The following is a 23,333-nucleotide window of genomic DNA, read 5'->3' as shown; positions in this document are numbered from 1 at the left end:
GGAACTGCATTTTGAATGGAGTGAAATTTGAATTTAATTGGCCATGTGGCTAGTGGCTACCATATTGGACAGTACATTTTCAAACTCACAGGAAGTTGTATAGGTCGCACTGCTTTAGAAGGCATCTAAAAGCCAATACCAGTTATAAAATAGATAAGTCACAGAGATGAAAAGTACGGCACAGGGAATATAGTCAATAATATTGTGATAACATTGTGTGGTGACAGATGCTATGTACACTTACCGTGGTGAGCACCGTGTAATGTAGAGAATTGTTGAACCACTGTGTTGTGCACCCCAAACTAATACAACATTGTATGTCACCTACACTTAAATAATTTTAAAAAATGTTTCAAGCTACTCATGCCTAAAATGGAAAAAGGCGGCGGGGGGGGGGGGGCAGTCCCAGATGCTTTATTTCACAGCCATCTTGAGTTTATTGCTGGGCTGCTCTTCAAAAAAAAAAAAAATCTACATAAGTTTGTCTTTTAGAAATTTGGAGCACATCATCCCATAGATAGGATGAGGAAAACTCCTAGTGATCCTTCACCACTGAGCAAAATTTAACGAGTATTTATGATAGACCTGGCACTGAACTCCAAAAGTAGTTCACAATCTACAGCATAATGGATCTACATTGTGATCACAGGAAGCACTGGGACCATGAGATCAGAAACTGACCTCAGGGAGGTCCAGGAAGGAATTCTGGAGGATGTGAAACCTAGGTAAAGAGATGGCCAAAACAAGAAGATAAGAAAGAACACCGGCAGAGAGAAAGGGGGTGGGAAAGCTGTTACCAGGAGACGAGGAAGCGCGCACAGAGGGAAGAGGTTAAGAGAAGGATCTGGAAGGACAGTGGTCCTATATGACTGAATATGTGGGGTCAGAAGGGGCAAGGCAGAGACAGGGGCCAAATCTTGTGGGGTCTGGTAGGTCATGATTAGAGTTTGGACTTTATCCCGAGTGTCCATTAGGATTGGTTTCAATGAAGATAACAGAGAGCCAGTGTGAGTGCCTAAAACAAGGCAGATGATCATCTTTACAGGCACCAAGCCTGGTGGGAATGTGCTCCATGAAGCACCTCGGGGCTCAGATTCCTTCCACCTCATTTCTTTGCCATCTCTAATGTATTCATTTGCTAGGGCTGTCATAAGAAAGTCCCACAGGAGGTGCCTGGGTGGCTCAGTCGGTTAAGCATCCGACTTTGGCTCAGGTCATGATCTCATGGTTTGTGGGTTCAAGCCCCACATTGAGCTCTGTGCTGACAGCTCAGAGCCTGGAGGCTGCTTCAGCCTCCCTCTCTCTCTGACCCTCCCCTGCTCACGCTGTCTCTCTCTCTCTCAGAAATAAATATAACAGTAAAAAAAATTAAAAAGAAAAGAAAGTCCCACAAACTGGGTGGCTTAAACAACAGAAATTTATTCTCACCATTCTGGTGGCCAGACATCCAGGAGGAAGGGGCTGACAGGGTTAGTTTCTTCTGAGGGCTGGAAGGAGGAATCTGTTCTAGTCCTCTCCCACAGCTTCCAGTGGGGTTCTAGAAACCTTTGGCATTCCTTGGTTTGTAGAAGCATCCCTGCCTTCATTTCCATGTTCACATAGTGTTCTCCCTGTGTGTGTATGTCTCTGTGTCCGGATTTCCCCTTGATATAAGTACACCAGTCATATTAGATTAGGGGACACTTCAGTATGCCCTCATCTTAACCGGTTTACATCTGCAATGACCCTGTCATATCACATTCCAAATAAGGTCACATTCTAAGATATTGGAGGTTAGGACTTCAACCTATAAATATGGGGGGCAGGGGATGACAGAATTCAACCCATAACGCCTCAGATGGGGTCCTTATCCTTATGGCCCAAGAGAGCACTAGAGACCCAGCCACTCCGTTCATAGGCAGAGTCTCCTTGAAGGGCCCTCCCTGTAGGTCCTTTTTTCCACATTGGCTCAGAGGTTTGCCCTGGCAGCTCTAACAGATTCTACACCTAAAGAGGACACTGACCATTTGTTGGCAATGCCTCTTCCTCAGACGCAGGGTCAGAGAATAGCTTAGCTGCAGAATGAGGAGGGGAAAGGTTGTTACTTCTCAGATCATTTTAGAAGGAGTTCAGGAAGAAGAAGGGATTTCAGGACACATTCACAAGACCAAGTTGATGGGCAGCGGGGCTCATTTCCCCCAGGTTAGCTCCCTGTACCTCCCCCTCCCTTCTGTAACGTCTGTTCTCCTGTGGGTTGTGGTTATCACGTCTGTCTCCTTTACCAGACAAGGTGTTTCTTGAGAGGGGAACAAAGCCCCTTTGAAGTCTGAAGGGTCTCACAGAGGTGGGAGAGAGGTTAGGGATTCAAAGCTTAAATCTCAGCTCTAGCACTTAAAAGCTGCAGAAATTTGACCCCCCCAACCTTAGCTTTATCATCTGAAAAATGAGGTAACAATATTTACCTTATAGCATTGTTATGATCATTAAAAATAACAAATGCAGATATGTGAGTTATAATAGAAGCTCAATGGTAACCATTTATTATTCACCATCATCTCTCTCTAAGGCCTCTCTCTCAAGGCACCTCGCAGGTTAGGTACTCAATAAATACTTGTTGCCCCAGTGGAAATGTAGATCACCACTAAAGCCCTGTGCTATACTCAAGTCTGGAAATTGATGACAAATTAAAATAGCCATCACAGGAGGAACCTGAGTGGCTCAGTCAGTTCAGCATCTGACTCTTGATTTTGGCTCAGGTCATGATGTCATGGTTCATGAGTTTGAGCCCTGCATTGAACTGTCAGCACAGAGCCTGCTTGGGATTCTCTCTCTCTCTCTCTCTCTCCCCTACCCCGCTCACACATACATTCTCTCTCTTGAAATAAATAAATAAACATTAAAAAACTAAAATAGCCATCACAGTGCTAGAAAACACAATACATCAGAAAAAAAAAACAGTTCTCAAATTCAAGCATTGTAGGGGCAAATAAATATACCTACTGTAAGAAGTAACACCAGAAGTACATAATAAGTACATGTGCATCATTTTTGTGGCATGAGACTTGAATGTCACTGATGGAATAAGCAGGACAAAATGGTTCGAGGAATTCCTTACACACAGGAGCCAGATCTGAGGGAGTCTTCTATGACAGGTCAGACAGCAACCTCTCTCAAACACAGCTAGTGACAGCCCAGAAAAGACCTCTGAAGGAGAATTAAGTGTGACCTTGGACCAGAACAGATAGTAAACTACATGTAAGGGCACTCCAGCAGGAATCTTATCATGTGATTTGGGGCTGCATATTTTATGGTGTCTCATCAGAGGAAATGTCTCCCAAAGCATGTTTTCATTGCTAAAAGTGCAAGGTCAAAAGAGTTGGGTGATTTGCTTACATGTGGGAAAATGTGTTTTGCGTTTCTAAACTGATTTTACACAAATATTTTTTGAAGAGCAGCCCAGCAATAAACTCAAAATGGCCTGTAGCTATGATAGGAAGGATCTGGCATTGGCCTCTAAATGTCTTCCAAAGCCGTGCTGTCAACAGGACCTCTCATGGGGGTGGAAATGTTCTGTATCTGTGCTGTCCAGTTTGGTGGTCACTAGCTACACGGCTATTTAGATTCAATTTTAATTAAATTAGAAATTCACTCCAGTGATACATACTATCAAGGGTAATCATACAGCAAATAGTAATGAAGACTGTGTGGCATTGATGCAAAGGTAGACAAAGCAAATCTATCAAACACAATAGCATTGCCAAATAGGCCGATTCATATATGGCCACCTGATTTAGACAGTGCAAATGGGGAAAATGGTCTTTTTAAATCACGTGTTGGATTAATTGGATATCCACATGCAAAAAAAAAAAAAGGCATCTGGATCCACTTCTACAGCCCATCATTTAAACAGTCAATTCCAAATGGTTTACTGTTCTTAATGGGCAAATTAAAATAGTAAAATTTTTAGAAGAAAACAGAAGAGAAATCTTAATAACCTGGAGTAAGCAAAGACTTCTTAAATCAGAAACACTTAACACAGAAGTCAACAAATTAGAATATTGAAATTAAGAACTTATTTTTTTCTCAAAAGCTTCATTCACTAAAAGAATGAAAAGAAACCCAGAATGGAAGAAGATATTTGCAACACATATACCTGACAAAGGATGCATACAAAAAAAATCTCTTCTACATCAACAGATTGTGGTATTTTCATCCAGTGAAATATCACTCAGCAATGAAAAGAAATAGGCGGCTGACGCATGCAAAAATATGGAATCAGAAATACAGTATGCTGAGTGAAAGCAGGCTTACTCAAAAGAGTACCCACTGTTCAATTCCAGGATTATGCACTTTTGAAACACATAAAGCTATACAGTGGAGAACAAATCAGAATGGTGGGGGGGGGGTGTCCCCAGGAAAGTGGAAATGAAGATGGACTGGGGAGAGGTATAGAACTCAAGATTCACTTGTTCAAAAATCATCAAATATACAATAAAGATTTGTGGATTTAATTTCGTGTAAGTTGTACATCAAAAGAAACCTTAGACATTGAATTTTAGTAATATACAGGCTAAAGTATTTTTTTAATGTTTGTTTATTTTTGAGAGACAGAAAGAGAGAGCATGAGCAGGGGAAGGGCAGAGTGAGAAGGAGACACAGAATCTGAAGCAGGCCCCACTCAGAGCCCGACGCGGGGCTCAGACGCAAGAACCAGAGATCATGACCTGGGCCGAAGTCGGCCGCTTAACCAACTGAGCTACCCAGGCGCCCCAACAGGCTAAAGTATTTAGAGGACATGTATTGCTATCTGCAATTTACTTTGAAATGCAACAACATTCAGATGGATAAAGGATAGAAATGTAATAAAGCATGTTTTATAAAATGTTATTCATAGACTCTATATGGTATGTTTATGTATGTTTACTATAAAATTCTTTATACTTTGCTAAATATTTGAAAATGTTTATAATCAAATGTTAGGAAAAATACAAATAAAAAAGACAGCTCACAAAAATGGGCAAAATTTTAACAGACACTTCATAAATTTATAAACAACTAATAAACATGTGAAAAGGTGCTCAACCTTATTAATCATCAGGGACATGCACATTAAAATCACATGAGACATGATTATCACCCACCAAAATTGCCAAAATGAAAAAAGATGGAAAATACCAAGTGTTGATGGGAGTGTGGAAAAACTAGAACTGTCATATTTTTCTGATAGGAATGTAATTGGTGTGCTTTGGAAAACTTTAAAAATATCTAAATTTGAATATGGCACAACCTATGACCCAACAATTCCATTTCTAGGTACAGATCCAAGAGAAATGCGTTCATCATGTTCATCAGAAGATTTCTATTACAATGTTCATAGCAGCAATATTTTTAATAGCTGCAAAATATACACTATTTCACTGGATACACTAGATCCACTATTGACTGGATAAATTGTGGTGTATTCTCACAGTGAAATTCGCACATATGGCATCCTCATGAACAAACTATAAGTGTACTCAACGTATGGATGAAGCTGATGAACATATAAGTGAATTAGTTAAAGAAACTACACATCAAAGATTATGTGCTATAATGGTCCCCTTTATATAATTACAAACACAAGGATACTACTCTACTTACTACTTAAAATTCTAAGGATAGTGGGTAACTCTGGGGTAGGAAGGAAATGGTTAGTGATTAGAAAGAAACACTTCTGGGATGCTGGTTATGTTCTGTTTTTATGACCCATTTGTGAAATTTCAGCAGGCTGCGCATATATGATTTGTGTACTTACTATAGGTATGTAATATTTCAATAAAAAGCAGCTTCTGTCAGAACCTGAGAGCAATACAGGGCCACAGAAGGACTGACATTTGAGAGACTTGAGAAGGATTTGAGACATGATTAGACTTGCATTAGAGAATTTAATCCTTGGCTTTGTAGAGGATAGCAAGGAGAGGAGCTAGGGGGGTGTTTGTACACGTAATCCAGGCAAGCAATTATGAAGGCGTGAATTAAAGTAGGGCAATAGGGCTGACAAGGACAGTAACAGTACCTACTTCATTGGGGGCTATTTTGATGACTTAATGAAAGGCACTTAATGGGTTTAGTTAGTTCTAAATTAAAAAAAAAAATAAATCAATGCTTTATACCTTGCTCTATTCCGGTTAGACAGGGAAATATCTTTTATTTATTTATTTATTTATTTATTTATTTATTTATTTATTTATAGGAGAGAGAGAAAGAGCGTGAGCAGGGGAGGGTCAGAGAGAGAGGGAGTCACAGACCGAAACAGGCTCCAGGCTCTGAGCCGGCAGTCAGCGCAGAGCCCGACGCGGGGCTCGAACCCACGAACCGCGAGATCACGCGTAGGACTATTCGGGGGACTGAGCTCCAGCACCAGGAGCCCAGCACAACTGTGGGCGTTTCCCCTTCCGCTCCCTACCCACTCAGCTCAGAGGTGGAGCCACTGAAGGGGGCGGGCATTCGGGTCGAGGGGTTGGAGTTGGGGCCAGAAAAGATGCCCATGGGACGCGAGCTTTCCCATGTTTAACCAATTGAACGCGCTCCGGACCGCCCCCGTCCGCTGATTGCCACAACGCGCCTCCCAGTCTTCTCGCCGCTGGCGGGCGCAGGTCTTGTGTCTCGCGAGAGTTCCGAACATCGTCTCGCGGCGGTGTCTTACCAAGAGGTCTCGTTGCTCCGACACCCGGAGGCGTGTGCCGGGTCCAGACTGGGTCGAGGGCTGTTGTGGTGCAGTGGGGACGGCCAGGGACCTTGACGAGGCGCGGGCTGCGAGCTCCGTCTCCTCCCACGCTGGCGGTGCCGCGCCCGAGGCCCAGGTGAGGCGCGGCCCGGGCACTGGGGTCTCGCTCCGCAGGAGCCGCGACGGGCGGGCAGAGATGCTCTGCTGCCACTTGGCAGAAGGTCCCCGTGGTAGGAAGGCGACACCTGATTGCGCCCTGCCTGGTACTGACTCTCACTCCACCTGTGTTGAAGGGTTTGCAACCTTGAAAGGGACGTGTGGACTAAGAATAGAACTTGTTCTGTCGCTAACACACTTTTTAGTTCATGGCACTCACGTAAGTGTCCCAGCCCGTTTTTAACACGTGCTTATTCTGCTAGTTTACAGAGTTTAAGCGGAGTCACATTTTGAACTTCGTTTCTGATGCACTTAAACTGGCCCTGTTCACCTCCTAAAAAGGTAATGCAGATTCCTCCAGCAAAGGAGCATGTCAGTATGTTTTGAATTCTTGCGCGTGTCAAAACCGACAAAACTGTCTGTGTTTTCACCGAAGGAAAGGCACTGCCGAAAAAGTAGGGGGCCTGGGAAGAGGGGGAGGCAAAAAAGTATTGGGAAGCAAATACTTAACCCTGTAGATACCTGAATTTTCACCTCCCGGTGTGAAAGTTTGTAGACAATAAGTGTTGGCGAGGATATGGAGAAACTGGGACCCCCGTGCATTGCTGGTGGGCGTGTAAAAATGGTGTAGCTGCTGTGGAAAACAGTTTGATGATTTCTCGAAAAATTAAACACAGTTACCATATGATCCTGCAATTCTACTTCTTAGTATATAACCCAGAAAATTGAGAGCAGACACTCAAACAATTACTGGTACACCCATGTAACATAGTACCATGCATACATAGTTACTGTGTATCATAGTAACATTGCTTCAATAGCCTAAGGGTGGAAACAACCCAAATAAATGTAGAGATGAATAGATAAACAAAATGTGGTATATATTTGGCAACCTTTAAAAAGAGTAATACCTGCTACGAAGTAGGAGAACCTTGGAAACATACTAAGTGAAATAAGCCAGATACACAGACAAATACTGTATGATTTCACTGATATAAGGTACTCAGCATAGTCAAATTCATAGAGACAAAAAAGTAGCATAGAGGTCGAGGGAGAGGAGAGAATGGGGAGTTACTGTTTAATAGGTAGAGAATTTCTGTTTGGAATGATGGAAACGTTCTGGAAATGTGATGGTTACACAACATTGGGAATGTAAGGAACACCTCTGAATTATACACTTAAAAATGATTTATGGTATGTATATTTCACCACACAAACAAAAAGGAAAACTCATCAAATACAATCTAAATTTGCCACCAATCATTGGATACTCTTGTTTTAATTTTAGTTCCAGTATTTGCGTTGTACACACATACTTCGTGAAAACCTTTTCAAATTTTGATTTGAGAACTAAATGGAAGAAATTCATGTTCAAAGCTTACAGGATGGTGTTCTTCAGTGTATGTGTGTTTGTTTTAAACTCTGAATACACTAGGTAGTATGCACAGGATGAATATAGGTAACAGTATTTAAATGATAGAATTCCTAAACACTCAACTGCATACATTGTATTATACAGACTGGAGACAACAGCATCGATTCTCTTGTTATGTATTTGGAAATAAACTATTTTGGTATCTTACATTTGGCCTCCCTATCAATCAATATCATTAGAAAACCATAATTTCAGGATGCCTGGGTGCCTCAGTCCGTTAAGTGTCCGACTCTTGGTTTGGCTCAGGTCATGATGTTATGGTCATGAGATCAAGCCCACTTTGGGCCCTGGGCTGAGCATGGAGCCTCCTTAAGATTCTCCGCCCCCCTCTCTCTCCTCCTCCCTCACTCTCCTCCTTTCCCTCTCTACCTCCCCCTCTCCTCCTCTCCCTCCCTCCCTCTGCACCTCTTCCATACTCACGGTCTCCCTAAAAATAAATAAGTAAACTTTAAAAAGCCCCATAATTTCACCCTAGCTCTTTCTAAACATACAGCCAAGACGCATGGCATCTTCTATACTGTTATTAGGATGGATTTTACCTTAGGGTTGTTTTTTTGGGGGGAGGTGGGGAGGGTAAATGCTCCCTGCACATAAAATTCATGTATTTCAAATATCATTTTCTTAGCCATTTGACAAGTAAGCAAATGCTGATTTATTTTCTCCCTTTTTGTATATATATGGGAAAATAAAAGGCATTCAAGCTGAGATGGTATATACGAGGCTGAAACCTTCATCCACTCCTCCAAAGATTGTTTGCTCTCTTCTGTTTTGACTGTTTTTCATGTGTGGCTTGTGAATCACAGGAGTGACTGTTGCCCAGATGCCCAGATGCAACATGTTGTGAGTACACGTGAATAGAATTATTCTTTTTTCCACCATCAAAATGAGTGACTGTTATTTAGACCGTTATTTTAGACCGTTATTTAATATAAGTATGAATTCATATTAAGTTTTGTGTAAAGTCAAATCTGCCAGTGAGACACTTGAGATGTTAAAAGTAGTTTATGGTGAAGAAGTAATGTCAAGAGCAAGAGTTTTTGACTGGCACGAAAGGTTTAAAGAAGGCAGAGATGATATCCATGGTGACATGAAAAGTGGCTGTCCAGTTATGCACAGAACACATGAAAACATGAAGAGGGTCAGAAACTGGCTGGGCTCAAATAGCCAAAAAGTTAAATTTAGACCAAGAAACAGACTCATGCTGACAGAAAACTTGCATGTGAGCAAAGCTGCTAGGAGGATCATATCTCATTCTGTTGTGGTTCGAGATCCTGCAGAGGCCAGACAAAAACAGAGCTGTACATGAACCTGACACTTGGCTATACATTCAGGGCACAATTGCACAGTTTAGTTTCACTGGTCTTGGAATAACTTCTTTCTGAGTCTAAAGTGAGCTGAGCTTTTCCAAACGTGTTCCATTGGCTTTGTAGGTACATGATTTGAGCAGAGTCAAACCTGTAGAGTTGAGTGTGACAAAGTAGAGAGCATTGAGCCTAGAGGTTTATTAGGAACCTGGCAAACTGTTATCATAGTACCAAAATTTCTACCTTGGTTTTTCAGGGTGAGCTCATTTGAATAGTCAGTAGGTTACCTAGAGTCTGGGCAGTTAAGCAAACTTCCAACAGGGAGCTAGACATCATTGTTACTCTGTACAGAAACACTTCATTTTATTATTATTATTTTAATGTTTATTTTTGAGAGAGAGAGTGTGCGAGCAGGGGAGGGGCAAAGAGAGAATGGGGGACAGAGGATCCAAAGCAGGATCTGCATTGACAGCAGTGAGCCCGATGCAGGACTTGAATTCACAAACCATGAGATCATGATCTGAACTGAAGTCGGATGCTTAACCGACTGAGCCACCCACGCACCCCTTTATGGAAATATTTCAACAGCAGTAAGAAAAGAATGGCCATCTTTAGGAAAAAATATTCACACTTGTAAAAATGAAACTTCTTGTAGTAGGAGATTGAGGTCGGATGTTGGAAAGAGGTATTCAAGTCTGTCAGCAAGAACTAAACAGAAGAGGCTGTAAGGAATAGTGGGCAGCTTTAGTAAAAATATACTCTTCCCTTCCACTCCCCCCCACCCCCAAATCAGGACCTGATTTTGATCAAAAGCCCACAAAACTTTCTATTCTTTATGTAATCTAAATTTCAGTTTTAAATGGATGCTTACATATAAACTGTGTGGGTCTGGAATTAGAGTTCAATTTTGTTCCTTACATCTTTCACCAGAAGAATGAGTTACCGTGCTCTGAGTTTTGAAAGGCATTATGGCAATTAGCAACGTGTGAATAACAACATACACAGTCTTTTCATCAACAACAAGGAGCTGAGTTCTGACCTCACCGTCTCCACGTGTACTACTGATTGAGTGTGGTGGTCATAGTCTAAGCTTCGGCTCTAGTAAGCATTCATCAAAGGGAAGGCATGATCTTGAATATTCAGTTGGCCACCAATAACGATAAATACATTATGGTCAAGTCCAGTGGTAGTTTTGCTGAAATGGTAATAAAAAAGCATTGGTAATCCATGTCAGAATGAGATACAAAGCAATAGGTGAAAAATGATTTCACATAAAAGAAATTTTGGGGGCGCCTGGGTGGCTTAGTCGGTTGAGCGTCCGACTTTCGCTTGGGTCATGATCTCGCGGTTCGTGGGTTCGAACCCCGCGTCGGGCTCTGTGCTGACTGCCAGCTCGGAGCCTGGAGCCTGTTTCAGTCTGTGACTCCCTCTCCCTCTCTGATCCTCCCCTGCTCACCCGGTCTCTCTCTCTCTCTCCTAGAAATAAATAAAAACATTTAAAAAAAAAAAAAAGAAATTTTGATAAACCTAGAAAACGACTTTAGTTATTTTTGTCCATTAACATTCGCATTTTGGGTTAAGGAGCTAGTTGAATCATGTGCCATTCCTTCCTGTAAGAAGAAATTTTGAGTACAACAGATAGGAATTTCTCATTCAGAAACTTGTGTTTTTGCCCCACTTTCCTTCCCAGTCTCCAGTAGGATACTGTCATCATTCAGTATTGGTATCATTGCAACTTAGACACACCGAAGTTGCAATGTACAGGACTTAAGTGAACGCCGTATGGCAGTGACTCTGAAAAGACTAAGTTTTATTAGTTATGCTGTTAAGGTTTTTTGTTGCTGTTTTAAAAGACTCCCAGAAATTCAAATTTTGTGGAACATGAGCCAAAACTAATTGAGGCTGTTACGGAAAAATTATCTCATTTTAATGGTCTATATATTCCCTCTGGGACACTGCTGGTCAAAGCTGTATGGCCCACAAGGCAAAAATTATAATTAGAATGATGTTTTTCATATTGTCTTAATTTGTTTTTATTACTGACTTTTTATAGCTTCATCTTTGGAGGTGCTTTGTACTGTGTAAATGAAATTTACTGAAAGTGTACATAAATAACTGATGTCCCAATAAACCATAAATTGATTTTTTAAAAATAGTGTTGATCATCTGTGTTGTTTGAGGCACTTGCTAATCCTCCATATTTTACCCACATGCTCATGTGGCTCATGATTTAAATCTAAATAACGTTTAACTTCATTGCTATACATCTGAAATAAAAAAAAAAAAAAATCAACTAATGGATAGAGAAGATCTACCCCCCTGACCTGCAGGCCCATAAGGCACTAAAAACAACAAAACACAGCACTGGAGGCAGTGTGGTGAGGGTACAGCTCCAGCTAGATTTGCGATCCGAAGCTTTCCATCTAAAGTATTAGTTACCAGAGGCTCGTTACTGCAACCAATTACTACAAACTTGGTGGCTTACAACAGAAACTTACTCTGTCAGTTCCAAAGCCCAGAAATCAGTTTCACTGGGTCAAATCAAGTCTATGCTCTCAGGGTAGGTCTGTTCCTCGAGTCTCCCAGTTTCTGGCGGCCCAGCCTGAAGTTGTATCTACATCATCAAGGCCAAAATCAAATCTTTTTTTTTTAAGCTTATTTATTTTTGAGAGACAGAGAGAGCAGGGGAGGGGCAGAGAGAGAGGGAGACACAGAATCCAAAGCAGATTCCAGGGTCTGAGCTGTCAGCACAGAGCCTGATGTGGGGCTTTAAGGGGCTTGAACTCACAAAGCGGGAGATCATGACCTGAGCCGAAGTCTGACGCTCAACTGACTGAACCACCCAGGTTCCCCAATCTTTTTCTACTTGTCTTCACACAGCCTCCTCCTCTGAGCATGGAATCTCCTTCTGCCTCCCTCTTACAAAGGCATTTCGGATTAGATTTAGGGCTCACAGAGATTATCCAGGATAATCTTTCCATCTCAAGATTCCTAATCTAATCACATCTGCAAATCACCTTTTCCAAAGAAGCTACCATTTACAGGTTTGCAATTAGGGCTTGATTATCTTTGAGAGTCATTATTCAGCCCACGGTACCCTGTAGAACACCTTATAACCTCTAGTACAGTGCTGCCTATGAAACTTTCTGTAGTAATGGGTGTGTTCTCCACCTGTTTCTAGTAGCTTCTAGCCCCATGTGACTTCCGAGCATTTGAAATGTGGCTAACAACTGACGAGCTGAATTTTTCAGTTTTGATTTAAATGTAAATAGCTCCATGTGACTAATGGCCATCACACTGGACAGTGCAGTTCTAGTATCTGTAGTTCTAAATACTCTGTGGCACCTTAAAAAAAAAACTGAGTTCCCTGTTTTCCCGCACCGTTTCACTGCCTGGCTTAAGACTGCTTCTATTTTTCAGCTGCTATTGTTTAGTCTAGTGGACTTCAAGCTTTTTAGCATCAAAATCCTTCCTACCAAAAAAGAAAAAAATTATTTGGAAAACCAGAGTGTAAAGAGGCTGCGCTGGCTCAGGCTTGGTAGTGGGGAAAGCAAGGAGGACCCCTGCGGACCCGGGGTCTCCAGCCGTTCACTCACCCAGGTAACTCTGAGGGGCAAGGAGCCACCATTAGTGGTCCTGGTGTCATTTGTGACACCAACGGGTTGTCCCTGGGAGCTGTCTGCCACGGCCCTCAGTCAGACTTTAACACTTGCGGCTCGACCCCAGCTTTAGACAGGAGCTAGTGCAGTTGTTCCCCGGGCCCTCCTCCCTGGGCCTCTGTTGCGGTTAACGTCTCGCGCATCCCGTGCTCTGCCGGAACGTGCTGCCCTGTTTAAAGCTCTGGGACTCAGGTTTTCCTTTCCCTTCCCCTGCCTAGCATTTGACGTTGCCTCCCACGGGCCTTCTGTTCTCCTGAGACCTTCCCCACCGCCCCGCACCCTCCCCATTGCTACCAGGCAGCAAGCAAGCGTCGCAGGGCTTTACACCGGAGCGCTATCAAGGGATCGGCTGCAACCATGTGCTCGGGTTTTGTCCGATTTGTGCTCCGATGCACTCACCTAGAGTAGTACTTGACCTAACACACGTGCTCTATTATTTACTAATGAAAATAAAAGCCAGCATTTTATTTTTTTAGTGTTTGAGAGCGAGTGACCATAGGGGAGGAGCAGAAACTGAAGCAGGCTCTGCACTGTCAGCTCAGAGCCCAACCTGGGGCTCAATCTCACATGCTGTGAAGTTGCGACATGAGCTGAAACCAATATGGCGGGAACCAAGATGGACTTTACCTGTAACAGTCCAGAGCCAGCAGCCTGTGGGGCAGGGGTATACAAGCAACCACAAAATGTACCTCTGAGTATGACAAGCCTATTGCAAGATGCTGTAGAATTCCAGAGCCAGAAACTCATGGCCACAGAAAAGCTGGACGGGAGTATGGTGGTTAGGAGCATTCCTAGGTAAATGTTAAGGCATTCTAAGACAGGAGAGGCCGGAAAGTTGCCATTTTAGAATAGTCTCAAATACTGTCGCTGCATACAAGTGGTCATGAAACCCTCCCCTTAAGGTCACTTCGCTGCAGTTTCACTTGGAGTTCCCCCAAACTTTTACATGCTCTGCTCAGGACCTTTCACTGGTTTCCACTCTGCCTGAAATGTTCTTCACCCACACCCACACCCCCATCTCCCTCAGGTCTGTCATCAGCACTCCCCAGCCAGCCCTGAGCTTATAAATGTCCTCCATTCACAGTGCAAATACATGCACTTCCTATTCCCCCAACACTCCCCCCCCACTTTTTCCCGGCTAGCAATTATGGTCTAACACAGTTAAGTAAATTACCTGAAAGTCACAAGGCTGGGTTTTACCATGAAATCGGGAATATTTAAAAATGTAGTTTAGATAGAAAGGCTGCAACAGTGTTATGAAATAAGCATGAAGAGGGACTCCAAGGTGGGAGTGCCTGGGTGGCTCCGTGGGCTGAGCTTCAACTCTTGATTTCTGCCCAGGGCTGTGGGATCAGGCCCCACAAGGGCTCCAAACGAAGCATGGAAACTGCTGGAGAATCTCTCAAAAAATAAGTAAATAAATAAGAGTGACTCCAAGGTGAGTATTAGTTATCTTTATTTAAAACGTCTGGAGGGGCACCTGGGTGGCTTAGTCGGTTAAGCGTCCGACTTTCGCTTAGGTCATGATCTCGCGGTTCGTGGGTTCGAGCCCCGCGTCAGGCTCTGTGCTGACTGCCAGCTCAGAGCCTGGAGCCTGTTTCGGTCTGATTCCCTCTCTCTCTGACCCTCCCCTGCTCATGCTGTCTCTCTCTCTCTCTCCTAGAAATAAATAAAACATTAAAAAATAAATAAATAAAACGTCTGGAAAATGAGGTATCTGCAGACAATCAGAGCTGATCAGCAAGAACTAGCGGTCCTAGGCTCTGCTGCTCTCGCTACACTGTCTCATTTCTTCCCCCAAACTCCCCCATCACCTGTCATACTTTCATGTTCTAACCATCTAGCACCACTGTGCCCTTCAAATCCCTGTTCACAGCTGTTATGCTAATTCATCAGAACCACCTAACGTGCTGACAGATACTCGCTTTGTGCCAAATCGTGGGTTCACCGGGATTAAATGCTATGAAGACCTTATGTTCTTCACAGCTCTAACTGTGGTCTCCCCTGACCAGACTGGCCTCGTCTGTTTCAGCATTTCTACTGTGACGCTACAACATTAAATGCCCATAGAGGGAAGTTAACTTTCTAAGAGGTCACAGAGCCAGGAAGTTACATGAGGATTCACATTCAGGGCTCCACATGTGACAGGACCCTGAGTCGGTACCTGACCTGCAGTTGCTTGACTAAAACGAGAGGCCGGCGTCAACTTCACAAAGTTGTAAGAACTAACCGACAAGATGAGAAATCGAACACCTGCTGTGCTGCCCTGTTGCTGCCAGCACTGGACACGTGGTTAAATATGTGACCTCATTAGAGGCATGTGTATGTTATAAACTGCATAGTTGGTGTAAGTCAGTTAAAATACCAGCATCAGAGTACTCCAGCATCTGTGGCTCATACCTGTAGTTTTCCACCTATAAAAAAGAAAACATTTTCAAATATGCCTTTCAACAGAAAGCAAAATTGAGGTACATTCTTTTCAGTTTGTCTCAAAGGATGTCTAGAAAAAAGCCCTGTATACACTGTCCTATCGCCTGGGTTTCCCCACCTTTAAAAATAAGCTGTTTCTGAGGCACTTGGGTGGCTGAGATGGTTCAGCATGGGACTCTAGATCTGGGCTCATCATGATCTCACGCTGTGGAAGTGAGCCCCACTTCTGGCTCTGTGCTGGCGGCAGGGAGCCTGCTTGGGATTCTCTCGGTCTCTCTCAAAATAAATAATTATATAAAAAAAAAACCCACCTCTGAAGGTATCATCAAAACAAGGTTAAGTTTAAATTTACCACTGTGCTATATTAACTCTATGAAAATATCACAAGCGTGCTCAAACTTAAAGAAAACTGTCCTCTGGTTCAGCTGTGACTCCAGACAGGATCCAGAGAGGAGTTTTAGTCTCTTCCCTGGGTTTTATGGAGACTTCCTTTACCCTTCTGTGTTAGCCTCTTAAGGCACCGCGTCAGCCTTAAAAGGGCACAGGAAAGGGCGGCCTGGGTTTTTTTTTTTACAGGCTTCTGTACGACCCCTGCTCTCCTCGCCCGTCTATACCCCCTGGATCTCAGCGGTTCTGGGCCAAATCCGAGAACTCAACCAAGCAGCCGTTCTGCATGGGGTGGGGCGCTCGGGAACGTACATTCCCTCAGTGCGAAGGGGCAGCCAATTGGGGGCCTGAGAACCAAACACGTGGGGACCCGGTCGCCATCGGCCACTTGCTCCGGGCCGAGCTCCCCGCATTGCCCTCCAGGACCGGGACGTACCTGCGCGTGGAAGTCGGGCCGCTGCTGCCCCGCACACGTCGGAGAAGGACTCCGCAGGCCCCGGGCTGGGCTCCGGCAGCCGCAGGCGGGCCGGGCCTCGAACCCGCCACAAAGAAGCCGCGCCCGCGCCCTGGGGGAGCAAAGCGCGAGGTAGTTAAGACACCCGGGCCTGGCCGCGGGGAAGCCTCCCGGCGGCTCCGCGCGGCGTCTGTGCCTCGCGCGGCCCCGGGACGGGCTGGACCGCCCGCCCCCCGGGCCGCCGAGGGCTGCTCTACCCCTCCGTTCTGGCCGCCGGGAGCAGCGGAGCTCCGGGCGGGCAAAGCTCGAGGGGACGCGGGGCGAGCGCAGCGCCAGCCGGGCCCGCGGACCGGGTACCCTCTCCGCCGCCCACCTGCACTTACCGCTCAGCTCGGCGGGACTGAGGCCGGCGTCTCGCGTGCGGCACAGAGACCCGGGCGGCGCCGCGACGACGAGGACGGCGGCGCGGCGGGCGGCGGGCAGCCAATCCCGGGCAGCCTCCGGCCGGGGGGCGGGGCGGGCCTGGCCATTGGCGCCCGCGGCCCTCGGCCCGCCCAGAGCCTTCGGAATCCTTCGGGCCCTTCCGCGGTGGGAGGACGCGCTAGGCCTGCGCGCAGCACTTCTCGGAAGCTCTGGAGTGTGAGCGCCTCCCCTTGGCCCTAGAGGACCTGGTTCTCGCCGGCGCCGTCTTCCTCAGGGCCCCTCTGGAGGGTTCGTGGTGACTCTAGGGCTGCTCCACGACCCAGAGGTGCCCTTTCCTACAACCACCCCAGTCCAGTATGCGTTTAGAGTCTCTCCTGCTCACCTGGCAGCTTAAAGAGAAGCCAGAGCTTGTCTCTGACCAGGCTCACCCAACGGCCCCTCCTAAACCTGAAACGCCCACTGTTCCTTCATTCAGTAACCGCGTTCAACCAGCAGACTTCAGTCGGCAAGGGAAGGGGTCGGGGAGCACCATAAACCTTCCCTAGTGACAGACTCAAACTTGACAAGCAAGGGGAATAAAATCGGAGTATATGCTAAAATGAGAACTTGTATCACAGGCCTAAGAGTTCATCATCCGTTATCAAATTTAGTCCTCAAAATACCTTTTATCAGCCCCACATTTTAAGTGGAGAAACTGACACATTGAGTAACTTTCCAAGGTGACGGAGGAGCTAGCAAGTGGTGGATCCGGGATTCCAACCCAAGAAGTCTGGAAGTCTAGCCCCTCAAAACACTCTACTAGTCACTGCCTTTCCACAGGTGTGTGAGGTGGGGCGGGAAGGGAAACAACGTAGCATCTACATTTGACTGGCTGAACAAGATAGGCCATCTCCCACGTGGTTGGGGGTCTACAGGCGCGAAGAAGAGCTTGTGGTAGAACCGAAAGGCACCCTACCCGTTTAAGGACCCCAGGGTGTAAATGGAATTTAAGGATGGAGCAGAGCGGTCTGAGATGTGGGTGGCTCAGGGCCATAGCAAGCCTGACCCCAGGCTAGAATGCATATTATATGCTAAGAACAATGGAAAGCTGTTCAGGCAGATTTTAGGGCTGGAAATGATATGATCTGATGGAGGGTGTGGTGTGAGAGTCCTTCAGTTGCTTTGGGGGAGGGGAAGAAATAGGGTACCTTTTATTAATAAATCCTGGCAGCCAGCCCCTACTTGGTAGCTATTCAAAAGATGAATGTAAAATGGGTTAGAGTGGCAGAGGGAGCACCAGTTTGCTGTCCCTTTACCTTTCTTATCTCAGATTCTTCTAAGTACGTCTCTGGTTTTGAATCTGTTCTTGTCCTTTTGGGTAGCTGAGCGATGTTAACCTTGCCTTCCATTATGCCAATGAATGTGGACAAGTTGCATAATAAGAATCTGAGGACAGAGAAGAAAATCTCGGGAAAGAGACCAATGTAGGAATCCAGTGGCGACCTAGTGGGGTTGGCAGTAGTTGTCCATTATGTCTTCCTCCTGAACCGGGTGATAAAAACTGAAAGAGGTTATGAGATCATTACAACTAGTGTTTAACTCGAACTCAGGGAGAAACCCACCTCAGTCTGAAGGCTTCGCACAACCCTGGCCAAAGGACAACTGCAGTTCATTGGAAAAGGCAAAACCATTCATTTTGTGTAGAGGAAAAATGCCTTCTCAACTATTAAAAAAATTCTTAATTAAAATTAATATAGAGATGGCAGATTAAAATGAACTCATTGTATAAATTCAGGGTAATCTGCATTTGGTATTAAAAATGCTTCTAAAATGGGCAGAAGACATGAACAGACACTTCTCCAAAGAGGACATCCAGATGGCCAACAGACACATGAAACGATGCTCAGCATCCCTCCTCATCAGGGAAATACAAATCAAAACCACACTGAGATACCACCTCACGCCAGTCAGAGTGGCTAAAATGAGCAAATCAGAGAACTCTAGATGCTGGCGAGGATGTGGAGAAACGGGCACCCTCCTACACTGTTGGTGGGAATGTAAACTGGTACAGCCCCTCTGGAAAACAGTGTGGAGGTTCCTCAGGAAACTAACAATAGAACTCCCTTATGACCCAGCAATAGCACTGCTAGGAATTTACCCAAGGGATACAGAAATGCTGAGGCATAGGAGCACATGTACCCCAATGTTCATAGCAGCACTCTCCACAATAGCTAAAACATGGAAAGAGCCTAAGTGTCCATCAACAGATGAATGGATCAAGAAGATGTGGTTTATCTATACCATGGAATACTACATGGCAATGAGAAACAATGAAATCTGGCCATGTGTAGCAACATGGATGGACCTTGAGGGTGTTATGCTGAGCGAAATAAGTCAGGCAGAGAAGGACAAATATCATATGTTTGCACGTATAGGAGGATTAGGAGGAACTTGACGGAGGAACAAGGGGGAGAAGAAGGGCGGAAATGGTGGGGGAAAGGGAGAGAGGCAAACCATGAGAGACTCTTGAATGCTGACAAAAACTGAGGACTGATGGATGTGGGGGGGAGGGGGGTGGGCATGGAGGAGGGCACTTTGGGGATGAGCACTGAGTGTTATGTGGAAACTAATTTGACAATAAACTATTTGTAAAAAAAAAAAATAAAAATAAAAAACATAAATAAATAAAAATGCTTCTAATTCAGTTTAAAGAAAATGGAATCGGGGCGCCTGGGTGGCTTAGTCGGTTAAACGTCCAACTTTCGCTTAGGTCATGATCTCGCGGTTCGTGTGTTCGAGCCCCGCGTCGGGCTCTGTGCCGACAGCCAGCTCAGAGCCTGGAGCTTGCTTCGGATTCTGTAACTCCCTCTCTCTCTGACCCTCCCCTGCTCACGATGTCTCTCTCTCTCTCTCTCCTAGAAATAAATAAAAATATTTTTTTAAAAAATGGAATCAATTGGCTTTATTACCAGATGTGATTGTTTGAGAGAAATTTGTCCAATCTGAGAGAATTTAGCTTGACCCAGAAGACCAGGGATCAGGTGGAAAAGCACAGGAGACCTGATGGGCCCATACTGTCTTCATATTTCCCCAAACACTCCCTTCAATAAACAGGTCTATCTCCCCTAGTTCCCCACAAGTCCCTGTCCCTGAGCTCCAGGCTCCGTTCCTGTCAGCCTGCCACAGCCTCACAAGCTATCCATTATTTGGGGGGGTTTTCCCCCTCCCTTTCTCTTCTCTCGCTTCTTCTGCCTGGCTCTTAGCTTCTCTCTGCATGTATACTCTATCTCTTCCAACCTGAATAAACCTTCCCTCCTTCGAATGTCCCCCAGTCCTGAGATGCCACGCTCTCCTCCCCTGCCTCACAGGCCTTCAGAAAGACCAGGCCAACACAGGTCTTCAGCCCTGTTCAGCCTCAGCCTTCTGTAGCCCTCGGGTCCATAGAGTCTGACTTTCCTCTTCCCAGTTTCCCTGACGCTGCTCTCCAAGGTCACCAGTGACCTCTCAGTGACCAAACCCTCTGCTCCGCATCTCCTCCAGCCTCTCTGTGGCATGGGACATAGCCAGCCACTCCCTCCTTGATTCCCCTTCCCTCTGGTTTCTGGGTGTCCACTCTTCCCTGCTTTTCCTTCTACGCCGGTGACCTTTCCTCTCCGTCTTTTGTCCTGCCCTTTCTGGCGACATTCTTTCCCAAAGCTCTTCCCTTTGTGTTCTTTGCTCTTGCTGACCAACCTCCCAGGAATGACAGTAATAAAAGTCATTAATGGAGTGTCAGACACTTTACACACGCCATCTCTAATTCATAAGCCAATTCTGCAAGGGAGATAACGAGAATATTATTAGTATCACTGAATGAGCACTTACAAACCAGTCATAGTGTTTAGTCTCTTACATAAAAATATCATTATCATCACTTTAGAGATCATAAACTGAGACCAAGAAAGCCTGAGTGATTTTCTGAGACTGCACAACGGTGGCAGAGCTAGGATCCCTACGCTGACTCCCAGCCTGCCTGCCCTCCCCCACCCCCCAACGCCCCCCATGCAGAGGCTATCCCTCAGCCAAGCCCACTCTCCCTGGCTTCAGCTACCAAATACCCACAAGCCCTGCACACATCCTCATCTTGAGGACCCAGAGACACCACAGATCAGCTGGTCTCAAGCAGAGTTCATTCTCTTCTTCCAGCCCCACACTTTTATGTCCTCTTGATGAATAACAGTTCCTTAGCCCAGCCGTCCAGGATTCAGCTCAGATGACTTCCTCTCTCTGCCTCCTCTCCAATTCTCAGCACCCTGCTTCCTCACCTCCTTTTATTCAGTCAGTTCTTTCTGTAGACCATCCCATGAGTCTTCCCTCTCATACCGACTCCCTGTTAAACTTTAGTTCTAGCTTATATCCTCTACTTTCTGGCCCACGGCAGCAGCCTCCACCCAGCCTCCCTGCCTCCAGTCTTCCCTCCCCTAGTACAACCTCCACACTGCTGTCATTTCCACTGGAAATCCTTAAATGGCTCTGCACTGCCTCCAGGGTCAAGATCATTGACCTGTCTTTCTACCTCCCCCCTCCCCACACACCTATTATGATCCAGCCATACTGAACTATTTGTAGTTCCCTGAATGCTCTGTCCAGCACTGTTCCGTACAGCTGTCTGTGATAACGGAAACGTTCCGTAACTGAGTGGCTATGAAAACTTGAAATGTGAATAGTACAACAAAGGAATGGTGTTAAATTTTTATTCACTTTCAATTAATTTATTTTTAAATGTTTCTACTTATTTTTGAGAGAGAAAGTGTGCACCTATGTGAATGAGGGAGGGGTGGGGGTGGGGGCAAGAAGATCTGAATCAGGCTCTGCACTGATATCAGAGAGCTCAGTGCGGGCCTCAAACTCACGAACTGTGAGATCATGACCTGAGCCAAAGTCAGATGTTTAACAGACCACCCAGGCACCCCTACTTTTAACCAGTTTGAATTTTTTTAACGTTTATTTATTTTTGAGAGACAGAAAGAGACAGAGCGCTAGTGGGGGAGGGGCAGAGAGAGAGAGAGAGAGACAGAATCTGAAGCAGGCTTCAGGCTGTCAGCATAGAGCCCAATGCGGGGCTGGAACCCACGAACCTTGAGATCATGACCTGACCTGAAGTTGGATGCTTAACCAACTGAGCCACCCAGGCACCCCTAACTAATCTAAATAGTCATATGTGACTGGTAGATACCATACTGCATAGCATAGCAATTTATTTCTCAAAGGTGTCTCGCACAGTGGACATCACCTGAAAACCTGTCTGAAGTAAAGGATCTAAAAAAAACAAAAAACAAAAAAAACCCAAAAAACAAAAAACAGATCTCAAGCCCCATCCCTGACCTGCTGATTCATAATCTGCCTTTCAACCAATGTAATTTATATGCACATTGAAGTTTCAGGGAGCACTGCTCTAAGAGCTCTCGCTTCCTTGCCTTTGTACATGCGGTTTTCTTTTTCCGGACTGCCCATCACCTCTCCTCCTTTGTTCCTTAATTCCTATTTGTCCCTCAAGACCCAGCATCTACAAGCACAACATATTCTTAGTATGGTTATCTGGAGGACAGAGGGTGGTGGGGAGCAGTGAGAAGGAGAGAGAAAATGTGTATGATAAAACTACACGTATCTTGTAATCCCAAGTATCTATATATCTGTATTTACCCCCATTTATACACATATTATATACGTCTGTGTATCGACATGAAAAGATGGTTACTATTAGTGGTGCTTCTCTCAAGATGGTGGGGTTTCATGTATTTTTTCTTTTTTTAAAATATTTCTGAGGTATCATTCAAGTTCTTTACAATGAGTATATATTATTTATAATCAGAATATAAAATAATAGTCATGGGGCACCTGGGTAGTTCAGTTGGTTGAGCGTCTAACTCTTGGTTTTGGCTCAGGTCATGATACCACAGTTCTTGAGTTCAAGCTCTGCACGGGGCTCTGTGCTGGCAGCTCTAAGCCTGCTTGGGATTTTCTCTTTCTCTTTCTGCCCCTCCTTCATTCATTCTCTCTCTCTCTCTCTCTCTCTCTCTCTCTCACACACACACACACACACACAAATAAGTATTAAAATATTGTTTAGAAAATAAAATAATAATCATTTTCACTACAGAAAATAAAAGAAAGCCTATTTTACCCCTCTGTAGATATTTGTATAAACATGATATCAGAATAAAGTACAGTTGAACCTTGAATAACATGGGGGTTAGAGGCACTGACCCCAGCATTGTCAAAAATCTGCATATAACTTTTGGCTTTCCAAAACGTAACCGCTAAAAGCCTACTGTTGACTGTAAGCCTTAGTGAAAACATGAATAGTCAATTAACACAATTTCGTATATGTTTAATATATATTCTTAAAATAAGCTAGAGAAAAATGTTACTAAGAAAATCA

At 44.9% G+C, this 23,333-nt stretch overlaps 1 protein-coding gene and 1 non-coding gene across 2 annotated transcripts; both read right to left on the bottom strand.

Moving 5' to 3' along the window:
* Nucleotides 1-14,932: 14,932 nt before the first annotated feature.
* On the bottom strand, nt 14,933-18,321 carry LOC120237702 (putative uncharacterized protein DANCR). The gene is made up of 4 exons (XM_039241106.1): nt 18,229-18,321; nt 16,894-17,090; nt 16,493-16,622; nt 14,933-15,653 (listed from the first exon to the last, which is right to left on the bottom strand). Exons 1-4 carry the CDS (start codon nt 18,319-18,321, stop codon nt 15,567-15,569), a joined length of 507 nt encoding a protein of 168 aa, XP_039097037.1. The 3' UTR covers nt 14,933-15,566.
* Nucleotides 16,093-16,212, bottom strand: LOC120237723. The gene has a single exon (XR_005530024.1). It is a non-coding gene; the product is annotated as a small nucleolar RNA SNORA26 (small nucleolar RNA).
* Nucleotides 18,322-23,333: the final 5,012 nt, after the last annotated feature.

This window comes from Hyaena hyaena, unplaced genomic scaffold, assembly GCF_003009895.1.
Source record: "Hyaena hyaena isolate Hyena2069 unplaced genomic scaffold, ASM300989v1 scaffold_187, whole genome shotgun sequence".
NCBI lineage: Eukaryota > Metazoa > Chordata > Mammalia > Carnivora > Hyaenidae > Hyaena > Hyaena hyaena.
This window is presented reverse-complemented; position numbering and strand designations above follow the sequence as displayed.

Coding starts and splice junctions, on each gene's coding strand:
- LOC120237702 (XM_039241106.1), bottom strand. CDS start 18,321: ATGGAAGGCAAGGTTAACATCGCTCAGCTACCCAAAAGGACAAGAACA. Junction 17,091..18,228: donor AAGAATCTGAGATAAGAAAG/GTAAAGGGACAG, acceptor CCACCGCGGAAG/GGCCCGAAGGATTCCGAAGG. Junction 15,654..16,492: donor GGCCCGACTTCCACGCGCAG/GTACGTCCCGGT, acceptor TCTTTTTTATAG/GTGGAAAACTACAGGTATGA.